Source organism: Rattus norvegicus, chromosome X, assembly GCF_036323735.1.
Source record: "Rattus norvegicus strain BN/NHsdMcwi chromosome X, GRCr8, whole genome shotgun sequence".
In the NCBI taxonomy this organism is placed as follows: Eukaryota; Metazoa; Chordata; class Mammalia; order Rodentia; family Muridae; genus Rattus; species Rattus norvegicus.
This window is the reverse complement of record NC_086039.1, coordinates 35,293,409-35,308,993: the sequence shown is the minus strand read 5'-3', so window position 1 is coordinate 35,308,993 and position 15,585 is coordinate 35,293,409. Positions and strand designations below refer to the sequence as shown.

The 15,585-nt window shown below is 42.1% G+C and overlaps 1 protein-coding gene across 6 annotated transcripts in view; it reads left to right on the top strand.

The window, feature by feature from the left end:
* Window positions 1-15,585, top strand: part of Ctps2 (CTP synthase 2) — a 140,848-nt gene that overhangs the window by 109,512 nt on the left and 15,751 nt on the right. For all 6 annotated transcript variants that reach the window (NM_001034998.2, XM_006256900.3, XM_006256898.4 and 3 more), the window contains exons 16-17: window positions 903-999; window positions 11,640-11,784. In NM_001034998.2, the coding sequence (NP_001030170.1) occupies window positions 903-999; window positions 11,640-11,784 (242 nt within the window). The remainder of the gene's footprint in view (window positions 1-902; window positions 1,000-11,639; window positions 11,785-15,585) is intronic.

The window sequence follows — 15,585 nt, the reverse complement described above, 5'->3', positions numbered from 1 at the left end:
ACTCCAGGTTCAATAGGAAATCCCACCTCAGTAGGCTGTCCTCGAAGACACCTAACATCAACCTTCTGTTTCCACATGTATGTACCCACATGTGCACATGCCCTCATACTCATGTGTACCCATACACATGCAAACATGTTCGTATACATGCACACTATACACATTCACATGTAAAAATTATGAAAATTTGGGGATAGTGTATGTTATCTTGTTGTTTTGTAAAATACAGACAAAAGAAACTGAAGAATTTTTTTTTTGGTTCATGGTTTAAGGAGATAGAAGTCATCACTCTAAGGAAATCAGGATGGGGGCGTATAAGGCAGCTGATGCCATTTTTCCAAGGGTTAGGAAGGAGGGAGGGAGGAATAATGGTATTCAGTTTATTTTCTCCTTTTCTTCTTTTTTATTCAGTCCAGAATTCTAGCCATGGGCTAGTGTTGCCTACATCAGGGTACATCTTCCTTCCTTAGTCAGTTTTAACCCTTTGGAAATGCCCTTGTTACATGCCCAGAAGTGTGTCTCCTAGATGATTCTAAATCTAGTCAAACTGTTAGCCATCACAGATTGTTAAGGGTGTTTAACTCTCGGAAGCAGGAGATACAGGATGTCTCTAAGCAGGTGCTATCATGGTTCTGATTCAGAATATTTATGTTGCCATAGTGCTTGGAGTTGAGTCCTATCTCTGAGTGATACAGCATGAACCTTCCAGGTCCATGGTATTTGAATTAGACTTCATACCTCAGGTTCATCTTGAGTTTAAAATTAGATTTGGGATGCTGAATGTAGATATAAAGTAGAAGATTGTGCAGTGGAAAAGTCCAGCAACTGATGCAGGTCCTCTTCATAAGCTGGTCTTTCAAATTGCTCTGTAGTCCAAAGGCTTGCATTTCTCTCATGTCCAGGTGAACCCTAACCTGATCAACCAATTTGAGAATAAAGACCTTTGCTTTGTCGGTGAGGATGTGGATGGGAAGAGGATGGAGATTATTGAATTGACAGGTAAGTGGGTTCTTTGTTTCTCCAAAGCTCCATGATGTCATAGCACCTTTTTGTCTAACATAGACTAATTTGAGATCTAGTTCATTGTTTCCTCCCCCAATTCCTCGGTCATTTGAAACACATGCAGAATGTCAGAATGTATGGAGAACACATCGCATATCACTTTGGGACCCGCTACTTTGAACTTAGCATCAATAGCTACGTTTTCCTAAGTCTACCAACTGTACAAGTAGTAGGCATCTTTGCCATTTCCCCTCTCTCTGTCCTGTGTCAACTCTAAGCTAAATGCTCTGCAGAAAGCACACAGCTCATTGTCCATTGGCTTTCTTCTTGCTCTTCCTCTTGTTCTTGGTGGTCATTGTGGATGTCATTTTATGAGGGGCCCAGGTCCTCTCTGGACTCTCTGTACTGCTTGTACTTATTATTGCACTTAGAGTTTTTCTCTTCTTTTTTTTTTTTTTGGAGCTGAGGACCGAACCCAGGGCCTTGCGCTTGCTAGGCAAGCACTCTACCACTGAGCTAAATCCCCAACCCCACTTAGAGTTTTTCGAAAGACCAAACAAGGGGCTGGAGATGTAGCTCAGTTGGTCTAATGGTTGCCTCCCATGTATACAGATCCCTAGGTTTGGTCCCTAGCACAGTATAACCTGAGCATGGTGGCACAGTTCCTCCTGGCTGGGGGAGCAGAAGTTCAATGTTACATAGTGTGGACAGCCTAAGGGATGTGAGACCCTGTCTTAAAACAAACAAAACACAAAGAACTAAACTACTGAGGAGAAACACAGAAGAGAGCCGGGTGTGCTGACTCATACCTGTAATCCCAGGACCTGGAAAGTTGTGATTCAGGAGGATTGCTTTGATTTAAAGGCAAACCTGGGCTTGTAGTGAGTTTGAGGCAGGTCTGGGTTACATGAAATAAATAAGTAGAACAGAAATAGTTTATGGCTGAGCTAGAAGACCCTGAAATCATAGGCCTAAAAGCTCACATTTGTTACTGACAAGACATAAGACAGCGAGCAGTCTTCACATTCATTCAGCCCTGCAAGGACCTAGCTTGTCTCAGCTTTTTATCCTCGCCAGGGGTCAGCTCCAGTCTGCTCATTTGTGTGTGTGTGTGTGTGTGTGTGTGTGTGTGTGTGTGTTGAACTAACACTTTCCCCACATTTTCAAATAATTAAAAAATTTAAAAGAATATTGATGACATTAGAAAATAATTCTGTAATTATGTGACATTTGAGTTTCTGTGTCCATAAATAGTCTTATTGGAGATTGGTGTAGGGGCGGAAAGGTGTGACCTTTTCTTCACTCATCATAAAGGTCACAGCTGACATTTCTGTGATACACGATTATATAAGAGAAAAGCAAGGGATGAGGATTTGTCTTGGTGGTAGGAGGCCCTTGGTTCAGTCCTCCACTCTGGAAGAAAAGAAGCAAATAAATAAAAATAGAAAACATGTTCTAGTTAGCGTTTCTGTTGTGATATACCACTATGACCAAAACAGCATGGGAAGGAAAGAGTTTATTTCATCCTACAGGATATAATCCATCATCAAGGGAAGCCAAAGCAGGAGTAGCGTAAAACCACAGAGGAATGCTGTGAATTGGCTTGCTTTCAGGCTCATTTCCGGCTAGCTTTCTTATATAGCCCAGGACGACCCACTTAGGGACGGTATTGTCTACAATAGCCTGTCCCCACTACATCAATTAGCACTCAAGAAAATACTCCACAGACAGGTTAATCTGACAGAGGCAGTTCTTCAACTGAGAGTCCGTCTTCCTAGGAGTGTCAAGTCGACAACTAAGATTAGCTGTCATGACTCTACCTCTTGTCAACGTGACACTCAAACACATCACTGTTAAACCATAACTTTTCCTTTCTTGTCCTAAGATCTTGTGTTGGTATCACAATATACAGCAGTCCAATTTTTAAAAGTATCACAGTCTTGAGCAATTTTAATGCTTTAAAAGTTCAGTATCTCTTTAAAAATCCAAAGCTTCTTAACTGTGTGCTCTTGTAAAATTAAAAACAAACAAACAGATTATATACATTTTTATTTGAAGAGAGAACCAGGGCACAGGTACAATCAGATCAAAGCAAAAACAAAGTCTTAAAATAATTCCAGGTCCACAATTTAGGACTCATTCTTGATCTTCTGAGATCCCAAGGATCTGGAAGTCCCATTTCTCTGGCTCTACTGCCCGCAGCACACTGCTCGTGTAATACATCCTGGCGGGCTTCATTCCACAACTGCCACTGTCCTTGGCTGTTGCTCCAAAGTCCTGGAATCTCCAGTAATCTGAGGTCTCCTCTGTAGCTGGGGTTGCACCTTCATCAGCGGCCTTCTATGGCTTCTCTTCCCGGATTTCAACTCCTCATGACGCCAAGCTTCATCTCCACAATGCTTTCGGTTCTTCAGCTTTCATGCTGCCCCAACCAATGCCACTGTCAGGCAGTGGTGACACACACCTCTAGTCCTTGCACCTGGAAGGCAGAGGCAGGTTAATCTCTGAGTTCCAGGGCAGCCTGGTCTACAGAGTTCCAGGACAGGACAGCCAAGGATACACAGAGAAACTCTGCCTTAAAAAAACTAAGACACCCCCCCCCCCACCACACACACACACACCTATGTGGGCCACTCTTACACATTAATAGGTAAACACTGACCAAAACTAATTTATGGAGGAAAGGGCTCATTTCATCTTACAAGTTACAGTCCATCAAGGGAAGCTAAGCAAGAACTCAAAGCAGGAACTTGAAGCAAAAACCCTGGAGATATGCTGCTTGCTGGCTTGCTCTCAAGCTTACATTCAGCTACCTGTCTTACATAGCCCAGGCCTACCAGCCCTCCTGGAGGTAGGGTTGCTGCTGCTCACAGGTGCTGGGCCTCCCCTGTCCATTAGCAATCAAGAACACGCCCCACAGATATGACCACAGGCTTCTTGGATTCAGTCAGTTCTTCAACTGAGGCGTCCTCTTCCCAGGTGTGTCAGGTTGACAAGATTACCTATCACAAAGAGTAACAAGTTAGTTAGTTTCATGTGACTGACACAGGGGCCTTCAGAGAGTAACAAGTCTAGTTAGTTTCATGTGACTGACACAGGGGCCTTCAGAAATGAAGGCCCAAAGATCCAGGGAAACCTCTTTTAATTCTTAGGTTTGAAGAGGAATAGGCAGTTCTTTGGAAATGTGATGAGGCAAAAGTTGTCATAGACTGTCCAGATTCGTCTTGGCCTCTGTAGCATTCTTCCCCAACAGATGCAGGGTAGAATCCCCCTGGAATGAAGGCTTCTTCCCTCCCCCACCCATGTCAGTTTTGTTTTGCTTTTCTGAGACAGTCTCATGTATCCCAGACTTGCCTTTTTCAACTCAGTACCTAGCTGAGGCTTGCCTTGGGCTCTTGAGCCTCCTTGGCCCGTCTCCCATTTTTTAGAGTCACAGGTGTGGGCTATCATGCCTGTCAGGCAAGAGGGTACTGTGACTTACTCTCAGGCAAGGTAACTCCAAGAATTTATGCTGACTTACAAAGGCAGAGATGGTCAGAGTGACCTTGCTTCTGACACGGCTTTTTATGTTACAGTAAGAGAGATGAATAGTTAGGAAAGAAGCGTCATGGCCTGCAATGCTTAAAATATTTGTTATTCAAGCCTTTTATAGAAATATTTGCCACCCCAAGTCTAGACCACACTTCATTTGACAAACTTGAACACTTGGGGAGTTTCTTCTTGATCTGATATTCTCTTGGTGTGTTCATCTTATGCCAAACTAAAGCTAAATGCTCTCCAAACTCTTCCTCAAGATTATTTTTGTTACTGTACCATCAGTCTCCTTGGAGTTTCTTACCCACCCTGCCATTGTCATTTGGTGAAAGATCATATTTATTGTTGGGCTGTCCTGTGTTCTGGGTGATATTTGTCAGCATTCCTGGCCTCTGGCCAATGGATACTAACAGCAGACCTGATTCTCCTTACCTGTTAGTTTTAGCATTTCAAAAACATCTTTACAGAGTTATGGAGAAAAAGTCTATCACTGGACTCAATCCACAGTGCCTCAGTGCCAGGTATGATGGAGCATGCTTGTGACCCCAGTAATTTGAAGGTAGAGAGGCAAGTGGCTCAGGAGTTCAAGGTCCTTCTTAGGTATATTGGGTTCTACCTGGGCTACAAGAGACCTTGTCTCAAGAACCAAGCCAAACCAAAGCCAACCAACCAATTATCCAACAAACCTACTAACCAAAACAATAACAACCATCTGTAGACCCCGACAAATGTACTTGATTGAGAACTACTCTTCTCCATCACCAGGCTTGAAGTAGTAAGCTCTTCCTCTCCTTCACATCCTCAACTTGTAATCGGTTGTCAAGGGAAAGAATGTGTTTGAGATTACCTTCCCAGTCCCGGCCACCTTAGCCTCACTGCATGATGGCTTCAAGTCTGACTTGTCCTCAAGTTGCTCCCTGCCTCTAGGTTCTCGCATTTCTCCTACTTCCTAAGCAACATAAGGCTTTGACTTTGCAGCCCACTCATACTAATTTGCTGGAGAAAGCACTCTGATTTGTTGGATGTGAAGGACCCCCAACTTCGGTCTGTGACTTGGTGTTAAGACTTGGGGGGGGCGGTCATCTGGGCATGGTGGCACATGCCTTTAATCCCAGCACTTGGCAGGCATAGGCAGCCAGATCTCTGAGTTCAAGGCTACCCTACTCTACATGAGGAGTCTCAAGCCAGCCAGGGCTATGCAAAGAGGTCCTGACTCAAACAAATAAACAAGTACAAAGTACACTCAAAAAGTGTTAGAATGATGTTGGGGAATGTGCCTTTTCAACCGATGTGATTTAGATTTCAGACTTTCTTTACAGCTTGTCAACTTTTTTCTCTATCTCAGTCAGTGTCATTAGATGGTCCATAATACTTTAAGAACCCAAACAAGAAGCGGGGGTGGGTGGTTGGTGGGTGGAAATCCTAAACCTGGAGGAGACCTGGTGTTGGAGATGGCTGCATTGAACATAGTAGCTTTTTACCTGGACCCTTAGCCTGCTCACTAGATGCTTAGCTCTGAAGCCCCTGTTAGGGACTTCATATGCCTCACAAAGTGGTTGATGGATGTTAATTTCCTTCTATAGAGGAGGCTGGAGTGTAGAGATGCTAAATAATATGTCTAGGGCCATTGAACTAGGTACTGAGAGGTGGAGAGTAACTCCAGTTGTAGCCTCCTTCTGCTCGCACCATGAAAGCATGTTAGTTTTCTGTATTTCCACTGGGTCCTCTGCCTTGAGTTCATTTGGTGGTGGTTATTACTGATTAATTTTGTTTTCTTGAGACACAGGGTATCATCCCATAGCTCATATGGTCCTAAAATACACTGTATAGCCCATTCTGACTTCCAACTTGAGATAGGCCTTGCTTCCCAAGTCCTGGCATTACAGGTGTAAGCTACCCTGTCTGGTTTCTATGTAGAGTTTTTTTTTTGTTTTTGTATTTTATTTGTTTTGTTTTGTTTGTTACTGTTTTGTTTTGCTTTTCCAAGACAGGGTTTCTCTGTATAACAGAGCCCTGGCTATCCTGGACTTGCTTTGTAGACCAGGCTAGCCTAGAACTCAGAGATCCACCCGTCTCTGCCTCTGGAATGCTGGAAACCACTCCAGACCCTGTGTAGAGTTTTGATCTAGAATAGTAACGCTGTTTTAGGAGTCTTTAATGTAGAATTAAAGTATGACCACTGATTGCTGTTGGAGGCTACCAGCCTCTCTTGGCCTGTGAGGAGAGGGCAGAGAATAAGGAACTGTTTGGTTTGTTCAAGTATTTGTTCTCTTTTCCTTCTCCTGCTTCTCTTATTGTCAGCAAATACCAACAGGCCTCTTTATTCACAAAGATTTAGATTCCCATCGACGCCTCGGATTTAATGAAGGCTGGAAAGGAAATGAAAGCTGCTGTAAAACCTTGCAGTTTTTAAAAGCTCACTACAGGGGAATTCACTTTATGAAGGAAAATTCCCCAGAAGATTTTGATCTTAAGTACCCTTTAGAAGCGTATCCACGAGTCTCTACTGTCCCTCAAGGATTCTGAGAGGAACAAGGCTTGAGATTTGTTAGAATGTCAGAATCTGCTTTAAAGTGATTAAGAGCATTATTTTTAAAGGTACTTTGTTTGACTGATAGGACATCATCAAAATAAAAACTCTTTCATCATTCTTCATACCCACACAGAGAATTTGTTGGAGTAAAATGATTCAGAGCAGTGATCTGTTCATTTAAATAGTCAGTTTCTGGCTGCGACATGATCTGTGCCACAGCTTTCCTCTGTAGCTCTGCAGAAACACAAGGACTGTCTTTTTTCTTTCTAAGACATCCCTAGAGATTATGCTATAATGTTTGATGTGCTTCACTTTAAAATTATATTGCTCAGTTTCTTCTCTAAGTGTGGATGACTTTTCTTCCTTTTTAAAATAAACTTTTTTTTCTTTATTTTTTTTTTAAACTTGTTACATTTATTTACTTGTTTGTGGGGGTGGGCATGAAAGATGGGCCTCATACCATGGCTCGTGGATAGAGATTAGAAGACAACTCTTTTTTTTTTTTCTCTTCTTTTCTATTTTTCGGAGCTGGGGACCGAACCCAGGGCCTTGCGCTTGCTAGGCAAGCACTCTACCACTGAGCTAAATCCCCAACCCCTAGAAGACAATTCTTGATGCTCTCCTTTCACCACATGGGCCCCAGCGATGGAATTCAGGACATCAGGTTTTGTGGAAGCAAGCAATTTTACCTGCTGAGCCATTTCCCAAAACCTTTCTTTTGTCTGTTTGTTTTGTTCTTGTCTTTGTTTTACTGAGACAGGATCTCACTAAGTAGCTGAGGCTTACCTGGAACTTGCTCTGTAGACCAGGTCACCTTCAAACTTGTGATTCTCCTGTCTCTGTCCCCTGAATTCTGGGGCTTACACAGGCTTGTACCACTATGTTTGAAGGTTCTAGTTTGTTTTCTGTTGTTACAAACACTATGACCAAAAACAACTTAGTGAAGAAAGAGTTTATTTTGGGTTATACTTCCAGGTCACAGTTCATCAATGTGGGAAGTCAGGGCACAAACCATAGAGGAATACTGCTCACGGGCTTATTCTCCAGATCATGCTCACTTTTCTTATACACCCCAAACCCATTTACCTCGAGTTGGTGCCACTCACAATGGGCTATCCTCCCTCACCAATAAAGACAATCTCTTACAGACATGGCCATAGGCCAGTCTGGTTGAGGCGGTTCTTCATTTGAAGTTCCCATTTCCTAGGTGACTCCAGGTCTATCATATTAACAATGAGAACTAATGAGAACACTGACTTGGTTGTTTTTGTTTTGCTTTGAGACAGGGTCTCTTGTAACCCAGAAAGGCCTTGAAATTTAAGTATGGCTGAAGAAAACCTTGAACTCCTGATCTCCTTGTCTTTATTCCTGGGGTGCTGGGATTATACCCCTGCACCAACACATTCAACTCTTTTCTTCTTTTGTTGAGAGAGAGGTATCATTTCTTGCACCAGGCTTTCGTATCGGAGCAGCCGTCTAATTTAAGGAGGCATTTGCTTAAATATAGGATATTCTTCCACTGGATTTTCTGAGATCAGATCTGTCCAGTAGAATTTGCTTCAAAGAAGAAACTATTCTGCTTGTTCAGTATAGTGGCTACCAGTTACTGAATGCTAAAAAATTAATTTGTGTGTGTATGGGGGAGTATCCAAAAGGCCAGAGTGTCTAAAGACATCAGTGTCTTCAATCTGTAGGCAGTCTTTGCTACTACGTGGGTTCTTCTTTTACCCACCCTTTATCTCCCTCGGTTTCATCTCTTAATACTAGATATGAGACAAAAAAGGATAGAGTGGAGAGAGGGGAGATGGGAGAGAAAAAGGATAGAGGAGAAGAAAGATTCCTGCATCTAATTTCTTTCCTTTTGTTTCTTCTTTGATCACGGCTACTAACAAACTACAACCAACCTCCCAAAGTGACAACTACCCACCCCACCTCTTAGGGCCCTTTGAATTTATATACCCTCTGAAAAGTTCCCAGAATTCCAAATGTCACACAAGCTCAGAAATTATTTGCAGCTGGCAAAACCATGCTTCTGTTAGAGCCCGAGGCAAACCGTAGTCAGTCCAAAGCAGCCCCTTATCCCCATACCTGGGGTTGACACAATAACATATTCTTATAATATTTCTGTGGTTTTGTTTTTCAAGAAACAAAAGGCCTGGGATTCTCAAATATATCATTATATCTATCACACTCTACCTATTGCCATGAGATCACTCAGTGAATTGGACACTCTCCATTTTCTGCTAGGCTGGCTGGCCAGGAAGCTCCCGACATACTCCTGTCTTTCCCCTCCTGTGGTGGGACTACAGGCAACAGCAGTGGTGCCCAACTTCTCTTTACATAGATGCTAAGGATTTGAATTAAGATCGTGCTTGCTTAGAAAATGCTTTTATCCTCTGAGCCAGTTCCCCAACCCTCAGTTTTAATGAATGTAAATAACTTATTGTGGTTCATAGTTTGGGTCTCTATTAGTGATGAGAGTTTGTGATTCTTCAATTCTGTTTTTTCTTTTAAGATTTAGTATGTGTGGGTGTTAAGTGGGTTCGAGAGTGTCCTCACACATGTGAGGAAGTCAGAGAACAGTTTTCAGGCGTCAGTTCTTTCCCTTTCATCATGCGGCTACTGGGAATTGAACTTATGCATGCTGAGCTATCTTGCTGGCCCCATACTCGATTTCTATATCACGTGATAAAACATCGCATTGAATGGGTTAAATTTACCTTTACTTTTGCCTATAGAACATTTCATATTATCTTCACTTTGATTCATACTTCAACTTTGGGAGTGTAGCGCAATGACCACACTCTTCTATAATAATTATGGTAGTGGATACAAGGTCAACCAACATATGTGTTCCTGAACTGGAAATAACAGATTTTTTTTTGAGTCTTGATTTGGGGAAGAAGTTGAAATCTCAGAAAATTCCTACCTAGATTTGGAAATGCTGCCTGTTTAACTTTGGCTCTTCCAAAACAGAGGACTCTGGGTATCTGGGAAAAGGCACTTTTCTGTTAATATCATGAATTTCTGATATAGAAGCTTCTTAGGAACCTTAAACTAAAAATTGCTTCTATTTCTCCCATGACAATATATACTCATTTGTAAAGGGCTGCTCAACACAGGAAGCATGGGCGTTAAAAACTAACTTGAGGTGCTAGAGAGGTGACTCAGTGGTTAGGAACATTTATGGTTCTTGGAAAAGACCCATGTTAGAGGCTCTCAGAACCTACATGGTGGCTAAGAATTCTCTGTAACTCCAGTCCAGTGGATTCAACACCTCTTCTGCCCTCCATGGGTTCTGGTATACACACGATGCACAGGAATATGTATAGACACATATACATCAAGTTAAATGTTAGAAGATGTAAATAAAAATGAACTTGATTGCTGGCTGCCTTGAACTGTGACCCTGTTGCCATGTTGAAAGACCAAGCTTTGCCTAGGAAGCGCAAGGCCCTGGGTTCGGTCCCCAGCTCCGAAAAAAAAAAAAAGAACCAAAAAAAAAAAAAAAAAGAAAGACCAAGCTTTTGTTACTCAGACTATAAACTTCAGGGAGATGTTGGCATAGGCTGATATGCCAGTACCAGCTCTTTTTTTTTTTTTTATGGTGTTGTGACTACTACCTAACATGAAGCCATTACTAGAAAGGCTTCTGTCTTTGCCGTTTCCATGCACAGATGGCTAGGTAAGTGATTCTCCTGGGGAATCTTGCCCTTGGGAATGGAGAAGACTTTTTAAGAAGTACACTGAAGGGGTTGGGGATTTAGCTCAGTGGTAGAGCGCTTGCCTAGGAAGCGCAAGGCCCTGGGTTCGGTCCCCAGCTCCGAAAAAAAAAAAAAAGAAGTACACTGAAGCTGTTTAAGAGAAAGAGGGCTGGACCTGGTATGCAGCTGTAATCCCAGCACGGGAGGCTGAGGCAGGAGGATTGACACAAGTTTGAAGCTAGCCTGGGATACACAGCAAGATTTTGACTTGGTTCCCAGGTAGCTTGAAGTGTAGGGACACCATGGAAATTGACACAACAGTGAAAGGCCTTCTAGAATCAAGCTAGGACTGGGGATGTAGCTGTGTTGGTAAATACTGGCCTAGAATGCCGGAGGCTCTGGGTTCATTCCCGGCACTGTGCAAACCCCTGTAGAAGCACCCACCTATAGTCATAGCACTTAGGAGATAGAGGTAGGAATATCAAAAGTTCAACATCATTCTCAACTACAGGAAAGTTCACAGGTAGCCTGTTGTGCTACATGTCACCCGGTCTCAAAAGAAGAAAAAAGCCGGCTGACATTTAAGAAGGAGACTTTATCTTTCCACCCAAAAAGCCCTTGCTTCCCTTTCCCCAGTCTAACATCATCACCACCCCCACCTCCAAAAAAAGTTCTAGGTCTCTAATTAAGTGAAATATGTTTTACAATTTGGAATTTTACTACAAACATGGATCCTAAAAGTAACTGTGTTAGCAAGTTAGTCATGTCAGTACTTAGAATGGGTCGCTGTTTGATCATACGGCAACCACTATAGTGGATCTCATGCCCGTTTGATTCAATCACTTAATAATTTGCTTTCATTTCAGGTCATCCATATTTCATCGGCGTCCAATTCCATCCTGAGTTTTCCTCTAGGCCAATGAAGCCTTCCCCTCCGTACCTGGGACTCTTACTTGCAGCAACCGGAACTCTGAATACCCATCTGCAACAGATGAGCAAACTATCGTACAGGTAACCAGTGGAACACTCCTAGCAATAGGCCAAGGTGGATGCTTACGAACATGTTAGCTTTGCAAAAAATCTAATAGTGTTATGGAGTTCAAGGTTTGAGAAAAAGTATGTAGTCAAGTCTTCTGTTTTTCTGCATTCTACTTTTAGTATCACACTTCAAGTTTTTCCTATGGAAAAGTCTTATAAATCGTAACCGTGATGTTTGGCACTTTCATAGTTTAATATTCAACAGTATATTTGAACTCTATTTTCAGTTAAGTGTGTAAAGTAATGGATCTGATTTCTTTGCCTTCCCTGAAAGTTGTTAAGTAAATTGGTTTTTATTTTCTGAATTTCTGTCTAGTTCAATTGGTGATACCTTATACCTCAACTTTTGCTTTTTTTTTTTATCATGGTATTAATGAAAATCAAGGTTACATCTATCTTACTAACATTATCATTTAAAAATTTTAAGGATATATTTTGCTGGTTGTAGTGGTGTTTACCTGTATTCCCAGTATTTGAGAGGCTGAGACAGGAGGATCATGGATTCCAGGCCTACCTGGTGTACATAGCAAGATATTATGTCTTTTGTTTTTGCTTTTAGAGACAAGGTCTATTCTCAGGCTAGTTTCAAACTTGCTATGTAGCCAAGGATGACCTTTAACTCTGGATCCTCCTGCTTCTAACTTCTGAATGCTAGGGTTACAGATATGTGTCACCACAGTTAGCTGTCCTATGCATGGAATCCAGAGATTCATGTACGCTAGCCAAGTTCTCTTATCTATTGAATTGTGAATCTCCAGCCTAAGATACCCTGTCTTCATAAAACAAAAACCAAAACAAGATATAGGGGAGGAGGGAAGGTATTGCTCTGTTCTCCTAATTTCACAGATGAGTGGTACAGTAATTGTTAAGATCAAGGTAATGTCACAATTTGCACTAAGATTTCATTACAATTAAATAATAATCTGAATAGAATTTATATCTTTATTTATTCTCATTTAAGAATATTGTATGCATTATATGTAGAAAGTTTAGAAGTGGTAGGAACTACCTAGAAGGATGATTGACTCTTACAGTGATAGCTATAATATGTTGCTTAGCAACAACCATTGCAGGATTTCTATTGAGATCAGCGAGCATTGGTACAAGGGGTGTCTGTGTGCTTGTGTTAATAAGCCTTTTTTTTTTAAATGAATTTTTATTTTATGTGTACTGGTGTGAGGGTGTTATGTCATCTGGAACTAGATTTACAGACAGTTGTGAGCTGCCACGTGGGTGCTGAGAATTGAACTCTGGACCTCTGGAAGAGCAGCCAGTGCTCTTAACTGCTGAGCCATCTCTTTAGTCCCCATAAACTTTCTTATAGTGGCATAATTGTTCAGAAAAGCTCGCAGCTCTTGTACTTTTCTGTGGGTTCATATGGGAGTAGTTTTACAAGCCTTACAAGGCTGCTGCCTTACCAAATTAATAATCATTTCTTGCTGTCTTTAACCAGGGCAGTGGCTTTCCATCTTTGTCTGAGGGCTACTACCATAAGGGGTAGGCTAAGCAGACTCCAGATTCTTCCTTGGTTCAGCTGCGGTCTCCAAATACATTGGCTTGCATGCTGTTGTTCTGCACAAGAGATTTCATATATGAAAACACTCCTGGGTTCTCAGGCTGGAATACGTTGCAGATTGAAAAAATCCAATGTGGAATTCCAAACCACATGTGTGCTACGACATTTTATGGCTCGCTTATGTTCTCTATTATTTCATGTTCTCATGTAGGAAAAGAGGTAACAATGGAGCAGGTTAGTTGGCTGAGAGAAATTATACACTCATAAGTATTTGGCTGTTGGAAAGCATCAGCTAACAAGTGAATGCTGTGTGGTTTGTATGGTCTAACTGTCCCTTCTACCCACCTATTATGTGAAGACTATTGATTCCTGCATGGAGGCTGGGCATTTCTGAGTGAAGCTCATTCAAAGATGAGCACTTGCCTGAAACTCCTCAGCCAGATACAGTGTTAGAGAGAAGAAAAGCCATCTTAATGACACTCATTGCAATTTCAGCCAACCTGCAGGCCTCCATGGATCTTCTTGAATCACAAGTTGGTATCTTCCCTTATGGATAGGCAGCATTCCATTTATCCTTGTCTGCCTGGCTGTCTAGCACATGTTGCTCTCCACTAAAGTGATGGGTGCAGGCCTCAGGAGAAGATGGTTTAAACCTGATAGGTTACAGGGATATCAAGAATGGTGACTACTGGCAGGTGTGGTTGCCCATACCTGTGAATCCCAGCACTCCAGAGACTAGAGGATTACTGAATGTTCAGTGCTGATCTAGTCTAGTCTAGTGTTGATTCTGAGATAGCCAGGGCTACATATCAAGACCCTGCTTCAATAAAGCAAAGTAACCCCCTAAACAGCCTAGGCAGTGCAGCTCAGTTGTGGGATGTGTGCCCAGCATGTGTGAAGCCTGAGGTTTGATCCCTAGCACTGTATAAACCAGGCATGATGATGCATGCCTATAATCCCAGCACTTTGGAAGTGGAACCAAGAGGGTCAGAAGTTCAAGGTCATCAAGGCTAACCTGGGCTACATGGAACCTTGTGTCAAACAAAACAGACAAACAAACAAAAAATGAACGAACAAACTCAACCCTCCAGAAAACAACAAATGAATTCCCTGAAACCCAGGAATGGTGACTAATAATTCCATGACAGACAACAGGGTTATAATGACTGTTGGCCTCAGCTGCTCCCTGTCACCTCTGAAGCATTACTGAGTGTTTGAAAGGCAGGCGACTGCTTTGCTGGCCACTCTGATATGAGGTGACTTAGAGCTCTTAGACATGTTGCTTTCAAACGTGATAACTGCTTGTAATCAGCTTGAACATGAATGCTGGAAGAATGTCTTCCTTCCCTGGAAATTGTCTCTGATGATACTCAACTCTATGTCACTTGGGAAGCCTATGTCTTCAAGGTGCAAAATCATTGGCTTTAATAAGAACATCTGAGCTGTAACCTCTGCATTCTGTCCAGTGGAGAATATTTATCATTTAGCACTTGGGAATTGTAGTAAGAATATTATTTGGGGATTTAGAGCTGGTGAACTAAAGTGTCAGCTACTTGGTTATCTGCAGAATGGTAACAGTTCTAAAGGACTATTTCCTCTTAGTTTTAGGCTTACAGTAGTTGGTTTAAGGGCATAATCATTCTAGGGTAGTATTTTTTTTTAATTTTTTAATGGATTGTTGAAAAGTACATGTGGAATCAGGCCAGAGATAGCTTAGTGAGAAAAGGTGCTTGCTGCCTGACAATCTGAGTTTGGTCCCCAGGACCCCATCTGATGGAAGGAGAGAAATGACTCCTGCAAATTGTCTTTTGACCTCTATGTATGTACACTCCAAAATGTAATATAAATGTACATGCATGGTGTCACATATTTTTTTCTTTTATTTTCGGAGCTGGGGACTGAACCCAGGGCCTTGCACTTGCTTGGCAAGCGCTCTACTGCTGAGCTAAATCACCAACCCCTACATATTTTTAATCCAAGCATTCAGGAGGTGGAGGAAGGCTTTAAGGCTACCCTTGTCTGCTATTGAGTTCAAACCAACCAGGGCTACATAGTGAGACCCTGCCTCAAAAAGAAGAAGGGGAAGGAGGAGGAAAAGAGAAGGAGAAAGAGAAGAAGAAGAAAGAAAAAGAAGGAGGAGGAGGAAAGAAAAGAGAGAAAGAAAGAAAGAAAGAAAGGAAGAAAGAAAGAAAGCCAGCCAGCTACTACTATGGGGTGTGGTAGTTCACACCTATAATCCTGGTACTTACAAGGTTGAG